General features: G+C 36.0%; 3 protein-coding genes across 4 annotated transcripts; all 3 read left to right on the top strand.

Annotated features, from left to right (window-relative positions):
- Window positions 1-843: 843 nt before the first annotated feature.
- On the top strand, window positions 844-4,098 carry LOC133296833 (cell division protein FtsZ homolog 1, chloroplastic-like). 2 transcript variants are annotated; one of them, XM_061495889.1, is made up of 7 exons: window positions 844-1,108; window positions 1,163-1,307; window positions 1,632-1,731; window positions 1,874-2,103; window positions 2,398-2,565; window positions 3,268-3,501; window positions 3,622-4,098. In XM_061495889.1, the coding sequence occupies exons 1-7, from the start codon at window positions 1,029-1,031 to the stop codon at window positions 3,889-3,891; spliced, it is 1,227 nt and encodes a 408-aa protein (XP_061351873.1). In that variant the 5' UTR covers window positions 844-1,028; the 3' UTR covers window positions 3,892-4,098. The 2 variants fall into 2 exon arrangements, with proteins under 2 accessions (XP_061351873.1, XP_061351871.1); XM_061495887.1 differs by having other exon boundaries at window positions 844-1,307.
- A 1,157-nt stretch (window positions 4,099-5,255) lies between these two features.
- Window positions 5,256-8,402, top strand: LOC133296835 (V-type proton ATPase subunit e1). Its single transcript, XM_061495891.1, has 4 exons — window positions 5,256-5,355; window positions 5,462-5,602; window positions 7,021-7,068; window positions 7,990-8,402. Exons 2-4 carry the CDS (start codon window positions 5,505-5,507, stop codon window positions 8,054-8,056), a joined length of 213 nt encoding a protein of 70 aa, XP_061351875.1. The 5' UTR covers window positions 5,256-5,355; window positions 5,462-5,504; the 3' UTR covers window positions 8,057-8,402.
- Window positions 8,403-9,771: 1,369 nt separating this feature from the next.
- On the top strand, window positions 9,772-11,639 carry LOC133296841 (vegetative cell wall protein gp1-like). Its single transcript, XM_061495896.1, has 3 exons — window positions 9,772-9,880; window positions 10,645-10,722; window positions 11,095-11,639. Exons 1-3 carry the CDS (start codon window positions 9,772-9,774, stop codon window positions 11,637-11,639), a joined length of 732 nt encoding a protein of 243 aa, XP_061351880.1.
- Window positions 11,640-27,280: the final 15,641 nt, after the last annotated feature.

A 27,280-nucleotide genomic window follows, 5' to 3' on the forward strand; every position in this document is an offset into this window, starting at 1 on the left:
GGGTTAAAGGGGTTAACGTGCAAGTTGAGTTTAATTGCTAACCCAAACTTTCAGAGGAGGGGCTCAGTGATCTAGCGGGGTCGACTCCGGAGTGGGGCAAAATTTTAAAACACTGTGTGTAGGAGATAAAATAAAAAATGCAATTTGGCACTTAATTCCTTTCAATTATTTCACCTTAAAAAAATGAGAGAGGTTATACTTACTACATCTTTTTCTTACTACCTCTTACTATCAAATGTTAATCGTTGATTTTCGCTAATCTAACGGTTATACTTTATTGAAAATTAATAATTAATTAATAAGTATGACCCAATAAATTACCATTGTTAGATTAACGAAAATCAACGATTAAAATTTAGTAATAATAAATGGGATAGGATATTGTGACACCCAAGTTATGTTACACCCATATGACACCCAGTCAATCTCACCGTTAGATCGCTTATGTTGATCCAACGATTATATTTATTTCCATCTTTGTATGGTCATGATTTCCCAAATTTAAAGGAAAGCATTAAATATGGGAAATCATAACCATACAAAGGTAGAAATAAATATAAAATATTAAATTTGAGAAATCATGACCATACAAAGATGGAAATAAATATAACCGTTGGATCAACATAAGCGATCTAACAGTGAGATTGACTGAGTGTCACATGGGTGTAACATAACTTGAGTGTCACAATATCATATCTCATAAAAAATAATAAGAAAAAGAGATAATAACTATCACCTCTAAAAAAAATTAGTTTGCAATTTTGCATGGTTTAATAATTTCGGTTTTTAACTTTTGATTGCTGTTGTAATTTAAAAAAGAAAAGAAAAAGAAAATGCAAGAAGCGCAAAGAATTTTCGAAAGATTCCACAACCTTTCTGCTATGTTTTCAGTCCAAATCCAATTTTCTCAAGGGAAATGAACTTGAACATGAAAATTGATTGCGAATTTCAAATTTCACTACAACCCTAAATCTCCAATTCTTCTCACCTTTTCCCATTCAAAAAATCCTAAAACCTAGAACGGAAAAATGGTAATCCTTCCACTCACAAACCCCAATGAGCTACTCTCATCCTCTTCCATTCCCACTCATATTTGCCACAATGTGTTGTCTTGCTCCTCCTTCACTCTCAGAAACTGCGTTTCTCTGAACCCTGGAACAAGAACAAGCGCTTCCGAGCCCTTGCGACGTCGTTTCCGGCCCGTGACTTGCTCCTTCACGTCCGTGGACCACGCCAAAATTAAGGTTGTTGGCGTCGGTGGCGGTGGTAACAATGCCGTTAACCGCATGATTGGTTGCGGATTGCACGTGGGTTCTTCCTTTCTCTTTTTGTAATTTCTGATAAAAGTTGTTTTATTTTAATAATTTTTTGAAGCCATTTAGTTATATCTGTTAATGGTTCATTTTTTTTTCTTCTTATTTACGAATCATGTGCTACTGTGGTAACTTCAGTGGGTTTGAGGTGTTTTTATTGTGATTGCAATTTTTGTATTCATGCCAATTTCATGAAGACAGCGTGTAACTTTTCACTAAGTTATCATTGATGTTTTGCTGCTACACTGCAACTTAAGTAATTGCTAAGGTTGAATACTGCTACATTTTATTTTTTTTCTTTTTCTTTTTTAAAATCAGGGTGTTGACTTTTATGCTATAAATACCGATGCTCAAGCTCTGTTGAATTCTGCTGCTGAGAACCCTATCAAAATTGGAGAACTTCTGACTCGTGGATTAGGTCAAGCACTTGCCTTCTATGCCTAGGAGATTCCTTTGTGATCAATGGGAACTTGCATATATTTTGACTATCATGTGATTTGTGTGTGTAGTAGTCTCACTCCAATGCGGCCTTTGATTTGAATTGCTTGATTGAGATGCAGGTACTGGTGGGAATCCACTTTTGGGGGAACAAGCAGCTGAGGAATCAAAAGAAGCTATTGCTAATGCTCTTAAAGGCTCAGATTTAGTGTTTGTAACTGCTGGCATGGGTGGGGGCACAGGATCCGGTGCTGCCCCAGTTGTGTCCCGAATATCTAAAGAGGCAGGTTACTTGACTGTGGGTGTTGTTACTTATCCCTTCAGTTTTGAAGGACGCAAAAGATCCTTGCAGGCAGGTGTCATTTCTTTCCTTAGTTGTGAAAATGTTATATGACTAGTACATTATATAGAAGCTATTTCTAGTGTTACTTAAAGCTGCTTTTTTTAGTATACTCAAGAATTTTTTTTTTTTTTTCATTCCTACCCATTTGTAGTTGACCATGAATCATGAGTTATGACCATATTAGTTATGGCTGAACTATGATTGTGTATTTCATAAATTGCTTGATGTTTATTTTTTTGTTTCTTCCAAGATATTGTGTTGCTCTTAGGATGAGAGGTTAAAATTTAGATGTCATCCTTTTAGGCATTGGAAGCCATTGAAAAGCTGCAGAAAAATGTGGATACACTTATAGTGATTCCGAATGATCGTCTACTTGACTTGGCTGATGAGCAGACACCTCTTCAGGATGCTTTCCTTCTGGCAGATGATGTTCTACGACAAGGAGTACAGGGAATATCAGACATCATAACAGTGAGTTGATTAACATCTTATTCATATTTCCCAGATTTGTAGATTGCAAAGAGAAAGAGGGAACATTAAAGGGCTGAATCATTCTTCGCGTCCTTTCTCCCAAGTCATTTGAGTGATTGCTACCCCATTATAATTGGACATTTATTAAATGTCAAGTACATGTTGATTGCAGCTTATTAAGGAATTTAGGATGATATGCACTGTGGTTAGGGATGTTAAAAGACTAGGCTAGTGTAGACTTTGACTTAAATCGGTTAGGCCAGGCCTGCTAGCTTGTGTAGGCCTAAATTACAAGTCTGGCCTGACCTATATTTAAAATATAAAAGTCTTGGCCTAGACTTAGGCGTGTTAGCCTGTTTAAGCTTATTAAACGTTCAATAATTAAAAAAATAACTAAAATAATATTACTTTATTATTCAAAATTATTAAAATAATGATTTTATTTATTTTATTTAAAACAAATAATATACCTACCTACAAAAAAAAACAAATAATATGATATAGGCCGGCCTGTAGGCTTATAGACTCGACATGTACAAAAAAGCCTATGGCTTACTTTTTAAATAGGTTTTTTGAAAAGCCTAGGCCTGTTCTGTTTGACTATTTGTAATAGACCAAGTCTGACCTAATATAAGCTAGGCCACAGGCCCTTGTAGGCCGGCCTAGCCCATTTACACCCCTAACCGTGGTGTCATTTTACAGATACCTGGGCTTGTAAATGTGGATTTTGCTGATGTAAAAGCTGTAATGAAAGACTCTGGAACTGCAATGCTTGGAGTAGGTGTTTCCTCCAGTAAAAACCGCGCAGAAGAAGCTGCTGAACAGGCTACATTGGCTCCTTTAATTGGATCATCTATTCAGTCAGCTACCGGGGTAGTGTATAATATTACTGGAGGAAAAGACATAACTCTGCAGGAAGTAAATAGAGTGTCTCAGGTACTACTTCAGAATTTTATCAGCACTTGTTGAACGAACATTTTATCATTCCCTTTTCACTTTGATCTTGTGAATTTGTTGCAAATATGTTTCTGTTCAAAACTTAATAATTTCTTATAGGTCGTGACAAGTTTAGCTGATCCTTCTGCCAACATTATATTTGGAGCTGTTGTTGATGATCGCTACAATGGGGAGATTCATGTGACTATAATTGCAACTGGATTCTCACAGTCCTTCCAAAAGACACTGCTAACAGATCCAAGGGCTGCAAAGCTGCTTGAAAGAGGACCTGGGGACCAAGAAAGCAAGGCAACGCCCTCTCCCCTCAAGTCCTCAAACTTGCCATCAACAGTTGCATCTAGAGCATCCCCACGAAAGCTCTTCTTTTAGTTGCTTAGTGCTTTTACTCTTTTCATTGTGTCTGTTAGCTGTGTAATTATCTTGAAGCTTGATTGGGGTATCATTCTGGTGATGATCTCTTCCTTCTCTCTTTCTTTCATCAAAAAGTTGGCTATTGTCATGACTACTGTTTCAGATTGTTAGGGATAACGAACAGCTTGCTTGTGACTGACCAAAACTGCATTTTTTTGTCAAAGGAATGGATATATAAATAGGTTATTTTACATGTTGATGAAGCTTCAATTCTAACACCTAGAGCTAACGAGTATCGATTTTTTTGAATAAGGCTCCTTTAAAATGAGCTTATCTTTAAACTGAGTTTGTAAGGGTGTATGTACCCTTCATTTAGTTTAAAGTGTATCCGAATATTTAACTTAAATTTAAGGGTATATATATCTTTACTTTAGAGAGAATTTTCGTTATTATTTTATTTTTGTCTATTTTTTTGTTTAAAGGAAATTCTTATGTACTCTAAATATGAGCAACATAACCAACAAGAATTGGATGTAGTATTAAGTGATAGTATAACTAGCAAGGGTTTGGTGTTATGGTAAGCGAGTCCCACTCTAAGGAAAGGATAAAAGTTTCAAACCTTGGAAAAAGCAATTGTTCGGGGTTTAATATCCGGATTAAATACCTAAAACAAATTATTAAATGATAAAGTAACACATTATTAGATGTAAATGTATTTTTTTGCATTGAAAATTTATTATTAAAATTAAATTCATAAAAATAATAATAATTGGACTTGATTTAAGGTGCTCACCCTATTGATTTGGGAAATATGCTTCTTTAAGTTGCTATGGGAGTATTTAATCACCGAAACTTCAGGATATAATGTAATGAGCACAATGAATTACTGAAAAATAAACAAATAAATAAATAATGAGAAAAATATTTGTCATTTTAAATGACATAAAGTTATGTCATTTTAAGAGAGAGATAGACACATAATAAATTTTTTTATTTAAATTTTAAATTAAAAAAAACATCCACATTCTCTCTCCCATGATTTCTATTTTTTGTGTCTATCTCTCTCCTAAAATGAATTTGGTGTTTGTCATTTTAAATGACATAAGTTATGTCATTTTAGAAGAGAGATAGACACAAAAAATGAAAATCATGGAAGAGAGAAAGTGGATAGCTTTTTTTTAATTTAAATTTTACATAAATTTATTTTGTGGCTATCTCTTTCTTAAAATGATATAACTTTATGTCATTTAAAATGACAAACACTTTTCTCATAAATAAATAAATAAAACTAAGATAGTACGTACTAGTACTTCCAATTAGATATGGGCTGGAAGTAAATACAAGTAGAGCCCAATAACCCAAAAATAGTATGGGCTGGGCCCAGTTCGTTTCTGAATCAAAAAATGGGCGACGCGTCTCGCTATATGCGCATGGTGGTGGTCGAGCGATAGCACCTTGAGATCTCTACTTCAGAGTTCAGAGGTAACATAATTCTAACGTTTTTTCTATTTTTCATTTTCTTTCTCTTTTTCCTTCACTTTCTAAGCAACCAAACTCCCCCCAATTATTGTTTTTACTTTGCCCGTAGGAATTCGTTTTCTCTGATCAGGATCTGGAAGGAACGAATCGGTATGGGTTTCTTGGTGACGACGCTAATCTTCGTAGTGATTGGGATCATTGGGTGCCTCTGCACCAGAATTTGCTGCAATAGAGGACCTTCTGCCAATCTGTATGCTTCTTCTAATCTTCCTTTTTTGTTCTTCTGATTCTCTTTCAATTTGATTTCTGTTTCGTGTTCTCTACGTGTCGATTCCGATGGCTGAGCAATCTCAATAGCTGTTACATTTGATGAATTAGGCACTATGCACTCAATTGGAGTATAGTACAACCTTTCTTAACTGTTTTTTTAAATAGGTTTGGATTATAGAATTTTCATGGTAGGGTGTAATCATGAGTACTATATCATGTAATTCTTATGGGTTTCTGAACTGTATAAATCTTGAATTTGGTTAGGGTATTTGGCTGGATTAACTTTTCGTTGGTTTTAAATGAGTTCATTGCTGCATTTAGTGGGAGTATAAAGCTCAACATCTTGATCAGAACAATTCAAGGATGATCTAGAGAAGTTGGAATACCACAGATTATAGAAATTATAAGACATGGCATGAATATGGTACAACATATAAAATTAGCATCAATCTTTGATTGAAAGAGAGAATTAATGTTTTAAAAGTTAGCGTTTGTTAATAAAATACTATCAGTTATATACTTAGTATAGTATTTTCATTTGTATTTTTGTAAAAGTTAAAAGAAAAAAAAAGCTAAGAAAATAATGTTGTTAGGAGTATCCAAAGTATCCATGAAGTTTATGAGACCGGTACGTGTTTGACACCGTAGGATGACCATTTTGAATTGTCCATGCTCCCTAGATTTTCTACTATTGTGCACCCAGCTACTACTTTAAACTTTAGAGAGGATTTTGCGTTATCAAATTGGGTTATGTTTAAGGGTGGCTTTCATAACGTTAAAATAAAGACATTTGTAGTCAGACATAACTGATGCACTCGGAAGAAAATTAATTGGCGAGTATTTTGGAAAATGATTCCTAGATGCTAATTGTCTAACATTTCTTCAAATATAAATCTGCAAAAATTGTGTAGGATTCATTACTTCATGTATGTGCTGTTTTCTTTATGAATGCCTGCTTTAATTGATATACATGTTCTTCAACATCTTCGTTATCGTTGTTGTTCTATTATTAATAATTGATATGTTCATTAACTGTTCATGCCAACTTGTGTCTTATAATGCAAAATATTCAGATTTGTTTAGTAACTCAAGCTGTCACTAAAGAATTTATACACATACTGTGGCACACTCATACCACAAATCCAATGAATATTTTTGTCTTCTTTCTGTATTACTGTTCTCTGTACAATGCTTACTATGAAGCACCGATATTCCGATTTTTTTTTTCCAACGTATGATACGCGTATCGGAAACGTATCGGAAACGAATTGTATCGTATCGACGAATTAACGGTCGTATCGAGAACGTATCGAAAATGCCGTGTCGGAGTTGGTGCTTCATTATAGCCTTATATCATTCTGGTTGACAGGTATCTAATCTAGTTTTAATCTGTTGCAGATTTCACTTAACCTTGGTTATTACTGCAACAATATGCTGCTGGATGATGTAAGTGCTGTTTGATGGGCACTCTTTTAGTCTGTATTTAAGTTAGAATAGAATATAGAAATAGAACTTAGGCACCTGGGAATCTGGGATTATTTACACATAAGGAATTTATCAGTTAGAAGAAGAAAACACTAAATGATGTGGCTTTTTAGTTTTTCCTCCATGCAAAATAACTTCACACTCATAGGAGACACAAAAGTTAATTATTTTTATACAAAGCAGGGCATTGTGTTTATCAAAACAATAAGGAAGAGGCCATTATGCCACCATGTTCACTATTGTCACTATTGTGATGCTAATAACTGAAAATGTGTCCAACTAATAGTCTATGAATCTGTAGTTAATTTGAAAATTATTTTTTCCATTGATAGAACTACTCAATTGTGTTTTTTATATGCTGTATGTGCATTCTAAATGTGTGGTTTTACAAGAGAAAATTGTATATCCTAAATGTGTGGCACAAGGAGGCCATTATGCCACCATGTGCATTCTATATGTTCATCATTACGCATATTTCCTCAACCACAATGAGCCTGTGCTGAAATTTGATGAGCATGAGTAGAGAGATGTTAAGTACCTCATTACATGGAACAAACGCTGTCTGATAGTATGTCCAAAAGATTCTTTTTTCTTCTTCTTTTTTTGGCGGGGGTAGCTTTGGCTGGAATGATCATATATTAATTATTTAATTATTATTGTTATTAGTTTTTATAGTTCATTACAAAGTTTTCTATCTCTATATGTCCATCTTCATTTTGATCTTCCAGTGACCTAATTTCCAAAGATCTAAATGTGCCTTGAGCGATCTGTTAATTTATGAAAATATTTCGGATTGATTCAGTTGTCATTCTAATTGGTAAAAGCCATATCATGTCTTTGTTTGTCAATAAGCTCACTTTGGTCTTTCCTTTGTTCTATCAGGTGGGCGATTGTTTATCTGGCACAGATGAAACCACTCATAGTACCTATATTGAGTGAGGGCGAATAAGTCTGTCTGTGAACAGATGTAGCTTCTTGTAAGTTAGATAATATGGATTATGGATCAGAAATTGGCTGCTGGAGAGAATTTGATTTCGGGATCTCATGAATGATTCAGTGTTTCCTAAGCGTGGATCTGTATGTATTTATTGTTGGATAATTGCATTTCACTTGGCATTTCTATCGCTGCCTGACGTTAGCTGTGTTACTGTTATTGTATTTAACCCTCATTCATTTCGTATGTCTGTAGATTAACTATGTATTTTGGTGAAAAATAAGTTGTTGAAAGAAAATTATGTTTTCTCTAATAAGAAAATTCACGAAAAGGGGTCGAGTTGGTGCAATTCTTCCGCGTCTCATGTACAATTTTATATGAATAAAATAATCTCTGGTCCCTACCAGATGAATGAAATGTTGATGATTCATTAGCGAGGACTGATGGGACATTTATTTAGCAAAAGATGCAGAGGTAACGAGTTCTAGAGGAAATAAGCTTGTTCGTTCAATTGTCTTCAGTTTAAGTCTTAGGAATTGAGTAAATAATTCCTTATATGGCTCATTCCGGATTAAGTTGGTTAATTAAGAAAGGTGGAGAAATAAAATAATAATAATAGAGGTAAGCACATATATAATAAGGATAGTAATATATTTGATAAACAAAAGTGTTTAATCTTAATGTTAAAATTAAGAGGTAGAAGAATTAAATAAAATATAATTACACATTATTTTTATGACATGATCAAACAATATATTTTTAATAAAAAACTAAACTATTTTCATAAAAAAATGTATCCTTATAAAATAATTGATATTTCTAGGTTTTGATGTTGTAATTCGTAGAGCATCTCTGTTATTACTTAAAAAATATTTATAAGAATTTGTAGACATCATTCTATATCTATATCTTTTTTTTTTATGAAGTTTTTATGATTTGTTAAAAAAATGACATACATTTTTCTGTTTATAAAAAATCTGAAATTCGAATTCATATAAATTTCAAACGTTTTTAAAAGATTTATGCAGCTTTGTTCTTAGAATCGGGTGTTATTTTATACTTTTTATTTTTTTTATAAAAACTAAGGTTATTTTACATCGTTTTAAACCTCTAAGTGTCAGCGGTATATTTTTATAAAATTTATTTAATTGTTTTTTAATATAAAATATATATTCTTTCTCATCTTATATACAAAAGCATATGCTCGCTTTTTATGCCTTTTTTTTCCTTTTTTTTTTTTAAGATTGAAAACATATATTCAAATCATCTTTATTGTTAAATAATTCATTTGAGTAAATAATTCAATAAATCAATCGAATGTTTCATGTATTTAATAAATGACATTTTAGAAAATAGCGAATAAGTTTGTTGAAGAGTGAACAAGTTGAAGCTCCCAACTTAATATACTACACATTTGAGTTTCACTTTTCATTTGAAAGAGGGAGCAGGCCTTCAAGTTCCATTCGACCGAAATTTCTGAACTCTATACAAATAATATGAATGAGCCTTGCGTATTCAATATTGATGTTTGGGTTAATACACTTATATTTCATTATAGAGTTGCTTCGACCATATTTTCGTTTTCAACTTGACTCTTGGCACCATAAATAGGCCATTTTCTTGTTCTTTTAATTGTGTTCTAAGCCCTATAAAATGGGACTACGTTATTGTTTCTCAAGCATTGTCTCTATTAGTATTTTCACTTGCATTGCATTTTGCCAAGACGTTGTATGGCTTGCTCGAAGTCATATCTGTCCCTTTGTCTTGGGCTTTTTGTCATCTTTCTCTTTTCTCAAGTTTTTGCTCATAAATTGCCTGAGGCTACGGTTACTCGTCCCGGTGAGTCATTCTTCTTTATATTTGTGTACTATTTATAGAGAGGGTAATACTTTACTTATTTTAAGGGTTATACATGGTTCTCTACACCATTTGCTTTTTTATACTAAAATATCATCCATAAATTAATGAGAAAAAACCCAAAACACAGAAGTGAAATAAGTACGTTATGGTAAACTAATGTATAAGTAAGATTATGATGCATTAATGTACACACATACAAAAAAGATGTATTATGCATATTGGGATAATATGTTTTTTTTTTTTTTTTTTGTATATAACCTGGAGGTATCCTCGTTCAACCTCTTTCGGTCACCTTGCCCTCGAGGTACGGTCTTGTAGGCTAGCCCCTCATTAGAACAACGGGTGCATTGAGCTTTGTTAGGAAGGATGAGACTAATCCCCAGGAAAGATGAGACTAATCCCTTAATCAAGGAGGAAAACATATCCTCTGGCCTCCAAAATTTTTCCAAGAATATGCTTGAAGCAAAGTTTAAACCCTTGACTCAAGCAAATCCTTGACAGCTCAGTTGCCAACTGAGCTACCGTTGGAGATTGAGATAATATGTTTTTCGTTTTAACTTTTATGCCTACTACACAATATGTACTTTATAATGTAACTTTTGAAATTTAAATAAAATTAAAATCATTTAAAAAATTATTTTATATATTCTCCGAAATATATAGTGTGAGGGTTATAAATTTTTTTGCCATAAGTGCACAAATTTTTCCCTCTATGTTTTTACATGTATTTGTTGTTATTACAGAGAAGAATAATGCATTGGATGGGCATATAGGAGGTTTCGTGAGGGCCGTACGGTTCCGAGGGAGCAGTGAAAAGACATGTATGGAAAATGATTACCCGTATTCTAACTAGTGAGACGCCGTGGTCTTGATAACTTACTATTATTTATAACTTACCGTGAATATTGGCTTTTTAACACACTAGGAGTATTTTAATGGAGATTCTACTAATTTGGTGTATGTCAGATATTTATTTCCAAAATGATGCAAATTGAATTATAGAAAAGCGAAGGCGTGATTATCACATATACCAAAGAAATTACGATTCAAATTGAATTTTATATATATATTAGTTAGGATTAACGACTTAAAGAAATTAAAATATGAATCCTAGTATATGCATTGAATGATAGTATACTATAGCTGCTCTTAATATAACAACGAAATTGACCAAACCGTCTTTGGCTTGCTAGATTCTGAAACTGACAGGGTTTTCTACCTAACTCCTGGTGGAACCAAACATGGAGCTGCAACTGGAACTGTAAAGAGGCATTATAGTACTCAATTTGGTTCTCGTCCCTCAAAGTTGGATGATATTTCAACTCAACCAGGTTTTCATCCCTCAATGTTGGCAGATAATAGTACTGCACCAGCAGGTTCTCCTCCCTTTGAAAATAATAGTACTGCACCAGCAGTTTCTCCTCCCTTTGAAAATAATAGTACTCAACCAGCAGTTTCTCCTTCTCCCTTAGAAAATAACAGTACTCAACCAGCAGTTTCTCCTCCTCCCTTAGAAAATAACAGTACTCAACCAGCAATTTCTCCTCCTCCGTTTGAAAATAATAGAACTCAACCAGCAGTTTCTCCTCTTCCTTCAAAATTCGACAATAATAGCACTCAAACAAGTTCTCCTCTTCCCTCAAAGTTCGACAATAATAGTACTCGACCAACTTCTCCTCCCTCAATGTTCCAAGATAATAGGATGAAGAATGGTGCTAAAACTTCTCCGGGGACCTGAAGATTACTGGATTACTTTGGTGGAAAGACAAAGATGCTTGAGAGGATTCATTAAAATAGACCAGCTAACGATCTCTCATTTGGAGCCTTATATGGGCATGAAGACTTATATTATCAATATCTTAAATAAAAGGCTAATTAGATTTTATTTTTATTTTTAATTTCTATGATGCAAAACATTAGCAGCTATTTATTATGTTTGCAGTTATGTTATGTGAGTCTGTGTTGTCTGTAACGTGTCGTCTGTAGCCGGTTAATTAATATTCATATGATATTAATCGCATCACATTTTAACTTATTAAATGCGGAAGTTCGTGGTTAACTTTTTCCTTTTTCCTTACGTGTTGCAACCATATCTACTCATTTTACATTTCGCGGATGGCATTCCGTCTATTTTTCGGACCATTGGGATTAATTCTCACCCTAGAAATTTTCACCTGATTAACAACTTATCAATATACTAAACATGCCACAAAATGAATAAAACCATTCACGACCTAAGATATCTCATAGTAATATGATCTCTATATAATGTCCAAAATGTTACTTAAATAATTACATCAAATAGACAAAAGAGATGCAATTAAACAAGTAACATAGACCTGAGCATGCATCACTACAACATATACAGACTAGTAGCATGACATAGACATTCCCTATGCTTTCAAAAAAAATAACATGATATTCTAACCCGGCCAATAACGTCGAGGTATTTGAACCCTCTTGCCTACGGGCAAGATTGCGAGTTCTAGCCCGACCTACAATGTCGAGGTATTTGAACCCTCTTGCCTACGGGCAAGATTGCGAGTTCTAGCCCGGCCAATAACGTCGAGGTATTTGAACCCTCATGCCTACGGGCAAGATTGGGAGTTCTAGCCCGGCCTACAACGTCGAGGTATTTGAACCCTCTTGCCTGAGGGCAAGATTGGGAGTTCTAGCCCGGCCTACAACGCCGATGTATTTGAACCCGTCTTGCAAAAATAGCAAGAGCGTGAGTTCTAGCTGAGGTAAATAATCTTGGAAGATAGGGGGACGCCCTTGGATTCTCAAGTTCTTGCGAAGAAATCAAAATTATTGCTAAGAAAGCAACACATCCAAGTTTTGATAAGAAATCAGACTTGCGGAATAAAATGAAGAGATTACTGTTATTACATCCCGGCAGCCTGGACAACCAAACTACCGGGCTGGGGGGCAACTGTTATGGACCTGATAAAAGCCCATATTCTAGAAGGACCAATAAAGGACAACACAAAAGGAAAGGAATCTCCTATTGATGACGATCCTATCCAGACAGCTAAGCAGTTGGACTTGGGCCCCCAATATTCCTAAGAGGCCCAGAAGTACACTCATTCAGGTAACCCATTTATAAATAAGGGGTTAAACTAATAAGGTACACACGCGAAAAACCCTCTCTCTTAGCTAGCTTGTCACTGTGCACACACCCCACGTCTTTACTATGTCGGTTATTATTGTGCATAGTGATCAGCCTACCATCAAGGGTATCTCATTCATAGATACCTAAAAAAGGACACATAGATCCTACATAAAATATACCAGCCACCAACTGGACATCTCTGTCTTAGACAGAACAGGAAGGTCATTTGGAAAGTGATTATTCTCATCACATTTGATATGAATAACTATTTGTTGTGGCTAAATGGATTTCTTTCTTAGCTGTCCCACAATAATTACATCCATCAAGCATTACTTAAAGAATGGTTTTTTCGTTTGCAGATTATTGATAAACTCAATTGGTATGTTCAGAATGCTGATACAAATAAGTATTGATATTAATGTACAATTATTTAGTTTATTGTTCTTACTTGTATATTTGTTTTTATCATTAGTTTTATAACATAATATTCGCCTGAGGCTGAGTGAAAATGGTCCTCCAAAAGGTTCGTACCTGAAGTGGCAGTATATTATTTACTCAAACTTTGAACATATAAGGTCTGAAAAAATAGAAAATGACATTTCTTTGGTCAAACTGCTTCCTCAGCAATCTGCAGAACAAAAAAAAAGGCTTCAGAGGAATAAAACAAAATAAAGCAACAAATGAAATAAGCAAAGGAAGGGGCTGAAGAGTGTTGGGATATTCAAGTGTGATGAGTCCCACATTGGTTGGTAATGAGCTAAGTGAAGAGTATATAAGTGGAAGGGACCCATGAACCCAATGCCTTAAGGTTTTGGGTTGAGACATGGTGTCGGATCCACTCGGTGTACTTGGAGTAACTTAGCCCATTGGTGGTGGCCCCCCGCCACAGGCTTTCCCTGGACCCGCCTGACATCTTTAGGGATATGCACGAAAGCTCGGCATCCAAACACCTTCAATTGATTGTAGGTCGCTTTTTGACCTGTCCAGACTTATTCTAGAATTTCTCCTTCAAGTGGCCGTGATGGTGAGAGGTTGATCATGTCAACAGCAGTTTTGACGGCTTCTCCCCAGAATGATTTCGGCAATCCGGCATTGGATAACATGCTTCGGACCTTTTCTTCAATAGTTTTGTTCATCCGCTCAGCCAGTCCGTTCAGCTGAGGTATCTTGGGGGGTGTCTTCTCAAGTCTGATCCCGGCCGCTCTGCAGTATGCATCAAAAGGGCCGCAATACTCACCACCATTATCAGATCGGACCACCTTCAATTTCTTGCAAGTCTCCCTTTTAACCATAGCATGGAATTCTTTAAAGGATTGGAGTACCTGATCTTTAGACTTCAACAAATATACCCACACTTTGCGGGAATGGTCATCAATGAATGATCATAAGTTTGAGAAGACAGAGGCCGACCACTGTGTATTTGTGAAGAGGTATGAGGCTGGAGATTTTTTGATTTTGTTGTTATATGTTGACGACATGCTTATTGTAGGGAAAGACAAATCGAGGATAGCCGCCCTGAAGAAGGCGTTGAGCTTGTCCTTCACAATGAAGGACCTCGGCCCTGCAAAGTAGATTCTCGGAATCAAGATCATCCGAGATAGACAAAAGAAGCTACTGTGGCTGAGTCAAGAGAAATATATTGAGAAGATTCTGAAGAGATTTAGCATGGACAAAGCCAAAACAGTGAGCACCCCCCTAGTCGGACACATAAAGCTGAACCAGAAGCAATGTCCGAGATCTGATAAAGACAAAGATGAGATGATGAAGGTCCCGTATCAATCCGCCATCAGAAGCTTGATGTATGCGATGGTTTGCACTAGACCCGACTTGATGTATGCTGTTGGAATGGTAAGCCGGTATCTGTCAAACCCCGGCAAAGAACACTGGGAAGCAGTGAAGTGGATCTTCAAGTACCTCCGAGGTACGACCGACTTATGTCTCCGATTTGGAGAAGGCAAAGCCGAGTTGCAAAGCTACTTAGATTTTGATTTAGGGGGAGATTCCAACTCAAGAAAATCGACGACGGGATACATGATGAGATTTGCCAGAGGAGCTGTCTCTTAGCAATCAAGACTTCAGAAATGTGTTGCACTATCGACAACTGAGGCTGAGTACATTACCGCTACTGAGGCAAGCAAAGAGATGCTGTGGATGAAGAAGTTCCTCTTGGAACTCGACCATGATCATTACAAGTATGAGCTGGGTTGTGACAATCAAAGCGCAATCCATCTTGCGAAGAATTCGACCTATCACTCCCGCACTAAGCATATTGATGTAAGGTATCACTGGATCCGGGATGTGGTGGAAGGTAGAGAGCTCGAACTCGTCAAAGTGCACACTGACCAAAATTGGTCCGACATGATGACGAAGCTGGTTCCAACAAGAAAATTTGAAGACTGCTGTGAAGGAGCCAGGTTGATGCTGAAGCCGACGCATTGAAGTCGGAGGGGGAGATTTGTTGGGTTTCCTCCTTCAATGCTAAGCTCAAGCCCATTGAGGGGTTTCCTAAAAACTCTAACCCTAGATCTCATCTCCTCTATATATTCATTAGTTGTGGGTGGAGGCTAGGTTAAGAGAATGAGAGAGGAAATTTGAGAGATAATTATTTTTTTGTTTGAGCAAAGCTTCATGATTTGCATTTGAGAGATCTCTAGAGAGAGTTTGAGTGAAACGTCTCTAGGGTAGTTTGATTATCACCATTGTTAGAGAGGTTGAGTTAACCACCACATTGGTGATTCTGATTATTTGTAACCATTATTTTCGTAGTGGATTTTTGATCTGGACTAGGTCTCGTGGGTTTTTACTTCTTCATTGAAGAAGGTTTTTCCACGTTAAATCTGGTTGTGTTCTTCTTCTCTCCCTCCCCTGTTTTCGTTTTGTTTTTCCGCTGCGCTGCCCGACCTGGTGAAGTTCAGGCCGAGGTATTGCCGAGATCCGAGATCAGGATCTTGTTGATTGACTTCCGCACAAAGGTCCCTGAGCCGATCTGAGGAAACTGAGTTCCCAACAGTGGTATCAGAGCCGGGTTGGGCACGAGCTAGCCTGGTGATTGGCTAGGAGGCGGGTCGAGTACTTTGCTCTTCGGGTACTCGGTTGAGGGGGAGCATACCAATGGTGGGTTTCACACTTGAGGGGGAGATTGTTGGGATATTCAAGTGTGATGAGTCCCACATTGGTTGGTAATGAGCTAAGTGAAGAGTATATAAGTGGAAGGGACCCATGAACCCAATGCCTTAAGGTTTTGGGTTGAGATATGGTGTCGGATCCACTCGGTGTACTTGGAGTAACTTAGCTCATTGGTGGTGGTCCCCCGCCACGAGCTTCCTGGACCCGCCTGACAAAGAGAATGATCATGAAAATAGTATTTGCAATCTTTTGTGAGCTGCAACGAAGAAGTTCACAAAACAGCGTAATTTCACAGCTATTTATAGGTTTTATTTACAAAGTCAAAATTTATAAATTTTTAAAAACTTCAGTAATATTTTACTACCCATAATAGATATTATAATTGGTTTTAATATTTTTACCATGAATTTAGATAAATTATCTATATTCGCTCTTAAAACGGCATCGTTTTGGATTGAAAAATTAAAAAATTATAATAAAAAAGATTATTACAACCTTGAAATTAATTATAATTTCAAAAATATCTTAATTTTTATCTCAAAACGACGTTATTTTAAATTTAAAAATAAATTATTTACATTGACAATACAAAAAAGCACTTTATAATTTGTAAAATTTTATAAAATTTGAGTTTATAAATATAACCGATTTCATATGGTCTCTAGTGTATAAAATAGACATGAAAAATCAAAACATCATATTTACATAGCCATGATAGGGATGGTTTGAGATATCCCCATTTCCTTATATTTAACTAGTTTATCAAGATTAGTCCCAAACCAAGATAGCAACAAACCTCATCGTTCATATCCGCAGTCTATCTCATGCTTCCCCATCTCCGTTAGCCATCTTGCCAGCAACCAGTAGAAAAACCATAGCAACCTTACACCGCCATCGAGCTCAGCAACCCAAGCATCTATCTCACCGCTACTATAGTTCCAAAACATTTTCCTTCTTTGCGCCGTAAATCCCAAGCCATAATGCTTGTGTTGTTGCTCTTTTAATGTTCTAAAAGTAGTTTTTTTTTTTTTTTTTTAATTGTATCAATCAGAATGAAGAATCCAAAAATGTTGACGTGGACTCTCAAAGTTAGGTGTACATAACAACTTTTTTGAAATTAATTTTTTTTAATTGAGGTTGCGAAAGTAAAAATGAATAGAAAACTCGTTTAGTAAAATTGATTTATTTTTTTTGTTTCCGAGATGAACTAATTTAATTTTTGTGTTAGAAAAACAGAAAAAAGAATCAAAAAATTTATACTTAATAGAAATTATTTTTTATTATATTATTTGTTGTGTTATCAAACACAATTCTTATTCTCAGAATAAAAGTAGAATATGTTATCAAACACATTTTCTCTCTCAAAAAACTGTTCCAAGAAACAGAAATAGAAAAAATTTGTTTCTTTTCAAAAAGGGAAGAAAATAATTGTCATGGACATTCTTATAAGTTTTTTTTTTTTTTTTTTTTTTTAATAACATTCTTATAAGTTTAAATTTTAGCTCATAAGTCATAATGTGATACTAGCAATTATGGCCCACTTTGTTTTAGTCTAAAGTTCCAAATATTACTATATAATTATTGTTATCATCCTTTATTTGACTAATGTGGGTTCAAATATAGTATTCAACTCATATTTTCTTTTTAAATAAAAAATATGGGTTGAATACTTTTTCTTTCATGGCCGAACATGTCACTGCACCAAATGTTCAGTAGGTTGTGATAAAAAAAATGGAATGGAAAATAAAAAGTTAAAATATTGATAAATAAAATGAAATAAGAATGAATATATATATATATATATATATATATATATATATATATATATATATATATATATATATATATATATATTTCGATTTCTTAGTATGTTTTTTGCGTTGAGTTTTTATATCCATTTACTGTTGTGGGAACATATATGTAATAGTGTTATTATTGTTATTGTTATTTTTATTTCAATCATTGATTTTGAGCCCAAATTAAAAATAATATAAATATATAAAAAGGAATGAGGAAGATTATAATTACTATTTTTTTCTTACTACTTTTTTCTACTAAATCTTAATTGTTGATTTTCGCCAATTTAACGGTTGTAATTTATGGGGTCGTATTTATTAATTAATTATTAATTTCCAATAAATTATAACCATGACGAAAATCAACGGTTAAGATTTGATAGTAAGAGGTAGTAAAAAAAATAGGTAGTAAATATAACTCTTCTCAAAAGAAATTAAATTAAATATTCTTTAAATTAAAAAGAGAAATTAACTAGATGGTGATGGCTTGTTAATCTCAAGTCTTTGGCATAGGATTGTTTTAGTTGTGACATTTATCATAAAATTTATGGGTAAAAGATTTCTCTCGTCAATGGAGATAAGTTATCTTTAGTGAGCTCAAAACGGCGTCGTTTTGAGGCAGAAATCAAAGTATTTTTGAAATTATAATATATTGCAAAGTTATATTAGTATTATCATTATAATTTTTTAATCTTATAACCGAAAATAACGTCGTTTTGAGTTCACTCGAGATAACTTTATCTCCGATCACTCGATAAATACTTTTCCCAAAATTTATAGTAAACAAAATAGTAATATGATTTACCAAAAAAAAAAATTGTAACATGAAATTTATTATAAAAGGGTAATTTAGCTGTGACACAGCTTGTTAATTTTGTAATTTTTGAATCATTTTAACTGCAACATCTTGGCTATTAAAAACTCATTTATTATCATAATTTTGTGCTAATATCATAATATTAACGTGGGGTTCAATCGCCACAGCCTGCTAAGTGCTAACCCATGATCCTCACCTAGAGTATTTTTATTATGACAGCTTAATGATTCCAAATGTCTAGAATAAATCGTCTAAACTAAGATTATAATCCAAAAAATATTTAAGTTATTAACAACTACATAGCTTCAAGTTCTTCATTGCATCAGAGAATACATGGGATGGGAGCATGATTTTTTCCTTCAAAACTAAAATAAAATCTTAATAATTAAGTTTTATTCTTTCTAAATAAATATATATCTCCTTTAATTAGATTAAAACAAAGTGGGCTCGATGGCGGTGCAGGATTGCTATGGTTCTTTCTGATTGATAATACATAATGAGCTAAAATGTAAATCTTCACACTAACTTTGGAGGGTCTATAACAACATTTTGGGATTCTTCTTTCTGATTGATAAAATAAAAAAGAAGGAAAAACTACTTTTAGATAATTAAAAAGGAACAACACAAGCATTATGGCTTCGGATTTATGCGCACCGAAGGAAAATGTTAGGATCTATAATAGCGAAAGTTTAGGGGCGAGACAGATGCTTGGGTTGCTGAGCACGATATATTAGTTGGTTAGTGGGTACTTGTATAGCAATGTATTAGAAATGTAATAAAAAGAACCCATGTCCACTGAGTGAGATCAATCAGATTAATAAAATCAATTATTTCTTTCGTTTTCTTTTGCCTTCTCTGCTTCTTCTTGTTTTCCCCAATTGAGATTCCAACGATAGGGTTCACGTCCCTTACCAGAGGACCATTGTCACTCCGCCTCAGGCGAATATTATTTCATAAAACTAAAGATAAAAAAATAGGTTTTATTAATCTCATGTTAAAGGAGATAAGTTATCTCATATTATTAGAGATAAACTTGTAGAGATAAACTTGTGGGCTCCAACACCTGAAAAATAAAAAATAAAAAGAAGAGAAAAAGGTGACACAGTTGTCGAAGGGTGTTTAGGAAAGAAATTTATCCAGTGTTGTTAAACCCGACCCGGGCATCGACCCGGTCGGGGTACTGTATCACTGGTCGAACCGGTGAGTCACTGGTCAGACCGGTTGACCCGGATATATATAAACATATAAAGATATATATAAATATGAACATATAAATTCAATTATATTCTCTATATCTAAAATGAATTAAACAAGGTTCACTAAATAAGCTAAAAAACATAAAGCATAAATAAATAAAAGTGCATGTTATTACTATATCAATTTAAATTGCAACTCAGAATTTCCATAAACATACCTCTCAATGACATTAAACTCATAGTTTTCAAATTCAACTACATTAAAATAACATATGTCACATTCTCTGATTTATTATTCCACAAATTACTTCAGTATTGGAAACTGAGAGGTCATTGTAGAAGAGTATACTAGCAAATAAAATTACAAAAAGTTTTTAAAATGAGTTTTACATTTTTTTTGATAAGATGAAACAATTTTGGTGTTTTTTTTTTAAATGCATGACCCGACCGGGTCACCGGGTCGCCGGGTCACCGGGTTTAGCCGGGTTTGTCCGGGTTTTGACCGGGTTTGACCGGGTCGATGCATGACCGGTCCAACGCTTGACCCGAACCAGTCTGGTGACCGGGTCACCGGGTCGACCCGGCCGGGTCGGGCCGAGTTTTACAACACTGTTATCACATGTAGCATAAGAGTAGTTTTTCCTTAAAAAAATATGCAAATAAGGACAATTAACTAAAAAATTGTAATTTTTTTTTTTTGGGAAGACCTAAATATCAGTACCTATTGTATCACCATTCTGAACATACCAATTGAGTTTATCAACAATATGCATACGAAAAAACCATTCTTTAAGTAATGCTTGATGGACGTAATTATTGTGGGACAACCAAGAAAGAAATCCATTCCAACACAACAAAATGTTATTCATATTAAATGTGATGAGAATAATCACTTTCTTCCAAATTTTAAATAATCAAACCACAGGGCAGCTACATTGTCAAGAAGTGTATTTGTTAGAAATCGACAACACACAAATCAAAAACGGAAAAGAAAAGAGAAAGAGAGAATAGACACAACGATTTACCTTGGTTCACCCAATTTAGGTTACGTCCAGCTTGTCCGTACTATATTCACCTCACCGCCACTCGTTACAAGTCTCTCGGTTTACAAGGCAAATATAAATAGGATTACAAAAACCTAACAGCAGCTATTCATGGGCCCAAGCCCAAACTGCTAAGAAAATTACAATAAAACAGAGGCCCACAACAGTACCTAGCCTCTACGGGCCCGGGGGCGCTGCCCCCCGGACCCCCGCCGGGGCGGCTCCCCCGGATCCCCGCCAACTCCCCTATGAGCCATACTCAACATTCTCCCACTTGGTGAATGTTTCGCATGTTTCTTCAATCCCAATGCAGCTGTACACCATTCAAACTTCTCTGAAGTCACTGCCTTGGTCAGAAAATCAACACTGTTGACTTTTGTGTCAACCTTCTCCAGCAATACAACCTTGTCTTCAATCTTCTCTCTGATGAAGTGGTACTGTATGCCGATATGCTTGGTCCTCGTATGGAAACCTGGGTTCTTAGCCAAGAAAATGGCGCTCTGACTGTCACACCCAACGATCATCTCTCCTTGTGCAAAGCCAAGCTCTTTGCACAACCTCCGTAACCAAATAGCTTCCTTAACAGCATGTGTCAAGGCTATGTACTCAGCCTCTGTAGTAGATAAAGCAACAGTGCTCTGCCTCTTACTCATCCAACTGATAGCTCCGCCGAATGATGAATCAACATATCCACTTGTAGACCTTCTACTATCAATGTCACCTCCCCAATCAGCGTCCACAAAGTATATCAGTTCTAACAATGTTTGTCCCCTTGAACCCTTCACGCCTTCATAGCATAACCCAAGGTCAGACGTACCACGAAGATAGCAGAACACACGCTTCACAACCGTCCAATGCTCCTTTCCTGGCTTGGACATATATCTGTTCAATACACCCACTGCTTGAGCAATATCAGGTCGAGTACAAGTCATGGCATACATCAAACTCCCAACTGCACTAGCATAAGGAACTGACGCCATCTCCTCTTTTTCTTCTTCAGTCTTGGGACACTAGTCAGCCGATAACTTAGAACCAGTAGACATGGGAGTCAACACAGGCTTGCAGTCAGTCATCTTGAATTTCTTCAGGACATCTTCTATATACTTCCACTGACTTAACCATAATCTTCCTTTTTCACGCTCCCTCTTAATCTGCATACCCAAGATCACATTTTCAGCGCCTAGATCTTTCATTTCAAACTGCTTTGCTAGCAGTCCTTTAACAGTGCTGATCATCTTCGAACTGTTTCCAACGAGTAACATGTCGTCAACATACAAAGTTAGAATAACAAAGTCACCTTCTAACCTTTTCAAAGCCATCAAGGAGTGGAAAGAACCCAACAACATCAAGCATTTGCGCGGCTTCCTTGGTCTAGCAGGTTACTACCGAAAGTTTGTGAAGGGGTTTTCACAATTGGTAGCTCCCCTGACCGCTATTCTCCAAAAAGATGCCTTAAAGTGGAACCTCAGGGCTGCCCAAGCCATGTTCCAATTAAAGGAAATTCTATCTAACCCACCCATCTTGGCTTTACCCGATTTCAGCAAGCCATTTGTACTCACTGCTGATGCTTCATGTGTCGGCATAGGAGCTGTCCTCAGCCAAGCCAACCAGCCAATTGCGTATTTCAGTTGCAAACTCTCCCCTAAAATGCAGAAAGCCTCCACATACGTCCACGAACTGTTTGCCATTACCGAAGGAGTGGCCAAGTTCCGGCAATATCTGTTAGGGAGCAAGTTCACAATTAGAACAGATCATCATAGCATAAAAGAATTAATGGCTCAAGTTGTACAAACACCAGAACAACAACGTTTCTTAGTTAAGCTACTTGGTTATGACTATGTCATTGAGTACCACCCTAGTGCTATCAACAAGGTAGCTGATGCATTATCCAGAGTGCACGAGGGAGAGAAGAGTACCAGAGATGAAGAACTCTTGCTGTTGTCCTTGTCCACTCGCCTCAATCCCTTGTTGGACTCCATCAGAAGAGAGGTAAAGGAGAAACAGGAACTCCTTAAGATTGTCTCGGCCATAGATGACTAGAGAGATGGCTTTGAGCATTACTCCATTAAGGATGTACTCCTTTTCTTCAAAGGGCGAATAGTGGTAGCCAACACGTCTGATATTCGGACCTCATTGCTGCATGAGTTCCATTCCACGGTGGTTGGGGGCCATGGGGGAATACGTAAAACCTTGCACCGCCTGTCTACTCACTACTACTGGCCGAACATGAAGATTGATGTGCAAGAATTTGTACGCACCTGCCCTGTTTGTCAGGTAACCAAGTATCAACCCATGTCACCAGCTGGACTCTTACAGCCCTTAACCATTCCGAAGGCAGTGTGGGAAGACCTTTCAATGGACTTCATTGTCGGGTTGCCACCATCGGACGGAAAAACAGTTATAATGGTTGTCGTCGACCGCCTCTCCAAATATGCCCACTTCTCCTCCTTAACAGGCAGTTTCATCGCCTCCAAAGTGGACTATGTTTTTACCTCTGATATCTGTCGTCATCATGGAATTCCTCGTTCCATAGTATCCGATAGGGATCGGGTCTTCATCAGCAAATTTTGGCAGGAACTCTCTAGATTGAGTGGGACTCAGCTGCACTTTAGCACGACAAATCATCCAGAGAGCGATGGACAGACAGAAGTAACAAATCGTGGGTTAGAGAAATACTTAAGGTGCTATTCGATGGACAATCCCAAGACTTGGAACCAGTACCTTCCGTGGGCCGAGTTTTCGTACAACTCTTCGTTCCATTCTTCCATCGGGTTCAGCCCCTTTCAGGTGTTGTATGGACGACTGCCACCACCATTGCAACCGTATGATGGAACAGCTACCTCCATTGAAGCAGTGGATACTCTTCTGACCCAGCGAGACAACATTCTCCGGCAGCTATCTCCACCGCACTCGCCACCTCATGAAAACTCAAGCCGATAAGCACTGCCGTGATGTCCAGTTTGTCGTCGGTGACCAGATTTTGGTTAAGCTCCAACCATACCGCCAGAAGTCTGTGCGAAATCAGACATTTTCCAAGCTCCGACGAAGGTATTATGGACCCTTTCCGATTTCAGAAAAGATCGAACCTGTTGCCCACCGCCTGACGTTGCCGGATTCCTCTCGCATCCACCCTGTCTTTCACGTTTCATTGCTGAAGGAATTTTGTAAAATTCTCTTTTTTCACCCGATGCCTTTACCACCAGTGGCTTGGGATAACCACCCAGTTACGGAACCACTAGCTATCGTTAGCTCCCGCACCGTAAAGAAAAGAGAGGGTTCCGATCTACAGATCCTGGTCCAGTGGAGTGGTCTGCCGTTAGAAGATGCTTTGTGGATTTCGATCTCTGACTTCCGGTAAGCTTTTCCTCAGTTTGACCTTGAGGACAAGGTTGAGTCTTTAAGGGCGGAGAGATCTGATGAGAACATAAGTAAGGGGGTGGAAGCGGTGGCATGACAAAAGAGCCACCGACAACCAATGAGACAGAGCAAGGGGAGACAGAGCAAAGGAAGATGGAATTCGGTGGTCAACGTAAGGGAGAGAGAGTCAGATTGAAGTCCAAATGGACTAGGGACTTCCTGATGGGGTAATATTGGGCAAGCTGAAAAGAGGAGAGACCCAATGACTTAATCCAAATAAGTTGTTAGTTAAATTTCTATTTTGTAAGAATGGACCATGACCAACGGCCCACTGTTACTTTTGCTGTTTCTTTTATATTAGCAATTAGGCTACAGTAGTCGGTTGTCTAAGAAATTACTGTGAAACTTCATCTTCTTCTTCAATTTCTCTGGAGTTGCCGGCAACCTCGAATTGCCGTTGGATATTATCAATATACGTATATTTCCCTTCTTTGCTGTTGTTAATTGCATCTTACCACATAATCAAAACGCCAAAAGCAAAATAATTTATTGTTAATCTGTTTTCTTTTTTTACAGCATCGATCTGCTTAACTATTTCTACTATCTGCCTCACCTAAAAATCTATAATACATATTCAAGGGCTGTCCTAGATCAATAATACTCTTCAATGAAAAGGAGGATATTAAAACTAGTCTTCGTGCCTTCCCAACCCAGCAATACCCAAGGATGTAAAAAGAAGTAAACAGATACAATCAAAAAGAGAGAATATCAAGAATACAGGAATCCGATAAAATAACTAAAATAATAAAAGATGAAGTTGAGTGGGAATATAAATACCCCGTCTTCTAGCATCTTTAGAGTTGTTCTAACACTTTGTATGCACACAATACAGAGCACATAAGCTTAAAACATACTCCACAATACAACACCATAGAGTAATAAATTAATATCGATAGATGTGTACCTCAACTGAGCCTTCTAACTTCCCCATTATAATGGTCTTCTCCACAACAATTTTGCAACAAATGAGAATGAGTAGAAGCAAATTTATGTTCTTTTTTGACATTCTCCAAAGTAACTTATGATGTAGCTTCTGTAAACAAAGCCAATAATCTACCTCATTATTTAATGAAAGGAACTTCTATTTAACTGATCATGACTATTATGATTAATCTGTAAATAGCCTTTGATAAACTCAATTGAAGACAATTATCTTTTGCTTATGGTGAATAGTTACATTAGCTGAGATTAGTAAAGTTTATTGTAAAATAGTTGCGAAACTATAATGACCCTAAATGGTAAATCTTAATTAGAGATTTAATTTAAGGATTTAAATGCCATAATTAGGTTTAGTGTGTGATTCTGAGTATTTTGACTGTAATCATGACTATGTTATGAACAATGCATTCTGCCGGAGAATTTACAGTTTTGTGAATTAACCGGTAGAGCTTAAAAAGAGAAAAATAATTTTAGAGGCATAATTTGATAATTCTGACGACAAATATGAGTTCAGAACGAAAAATTGTATAGTCTGGCACTTTCCGTGAAAATCTCGTGAATAGTGTTTCTACCGGGTATTTTGTACTGCTGTTTAAGCAACCGGTAGAGTCCAGAAATAAATAATTGATGAAATAAGAATAAGAAAGTCCAATATATGCCAAGCAAGTCAATATAGGCCCAAGAAAATGATAAGTTTATAAGTGTTAAGTTTCAAAAGTAAATAAAGTACAGTTAGTGATTCACAGTGCATTTCGTCAAAAACGGTGCAGAAACCATACTGTGAATTATGAATATTGTTTTGTAACAAATAAAAATTAATGTAAATGATTTTAGAAAAATAAAAATATGTTCGTAGCTTTAAGTTAGTTCCGGGTCAATTTAAGTTAAAATACGCGATAGAAAAACATCCGATGAAAGGGGCCACATGTGCCTATATAGCCTTGTCACTTAAATGAAACACTATTCATTTCAGATTTTCTTCTTCTCTCTCTTGCATGGCCGAGCTGCACTTGGAGGAGAAGGGGCTAGAGTTCCAAATTTCCTTTCTTTGATTTCTTAATCATCCATTCTCCAAATTCAAAGACCCACCACATGAAATTGACTGGAAACCACTCAATGAATCCATTCCACCAATCAATTTGAGCTATAGTTGAGTGTGTGAGGAGTTTTTCCTTCCCCCATTTTCGAGCTACTATTCATCAAGGAGGAGAAATGACATTTTTGGTGGAGCTTTTCTTGGTGAAGGCCTTCTAGGCTTTGGGTAGTCCATTGGAGGTAACAAAACTCTAACCTTATGGCTTTATTATTGTGAATAATGTTTTGAAAGTCATGAGCATGGTTGGGTAGGAAATAAAGTAGTATAGAATGTGAAAATTATGATGGATTATTGTTATTTAGGAAGTTATAGTGTTGAGTAAGTATCCACATGTGATAAAATAATTGAAAAGCCCTATTGTATTTTCCCCCTAGGTTTCGGCCTTCATAGGTTATATAGGGTTCATCATGCAAATTTTTATTGTATGTTTGAAAAGGTAAAATATGTTGAAATGTAGTGTAAATGGATAAATTGGTGAAAATGCCAAAGTTAGAAAAAAAATCCTACAAATACTTGCTCTATGTTTCGAACTATAAGATGTTTAGGGGTATATATATATTGGTTACATTTTATTCTAATAAAATGTGTTGCATTTTAATATACCAATGGATGAGCGAAGAAGTGAAATGCTTTGACAAATGGTTGAAAAATACCTTGAGTCCCTAAGGGTATGCCCGCGACTTTTAAAGAAAAATAGCATGATTTATGTGAAAAATTCTTAAGTAAATGCTTGATTAAATTAAAGAACGCCAACGAGTGTATAGAGGTCTAGACTTGTGTATTGGCGTAGAATTGGCAAAAATATAAAGAAAGGAAAATAAGCGATAAAATGTATGC

The sequence above is a fragment of the Gastrolobium bilobum genome, unplaced genomic scaffold, assembly GCF_033153095.1.
Source record: "Gastrolobium bilobum isolate Gb01-03AN ecotype WA unplaced genomic scaffold, APGP_CSIRO_Gbil_v1 utg57355, whole genome shotgun sequence".
NCBI lineage: Eukaryota > Viridiplantae > Streptophyta > Magnoliopsida > Fabales > Fabaceae > Gastrolobium > Gastrolobium bilobum.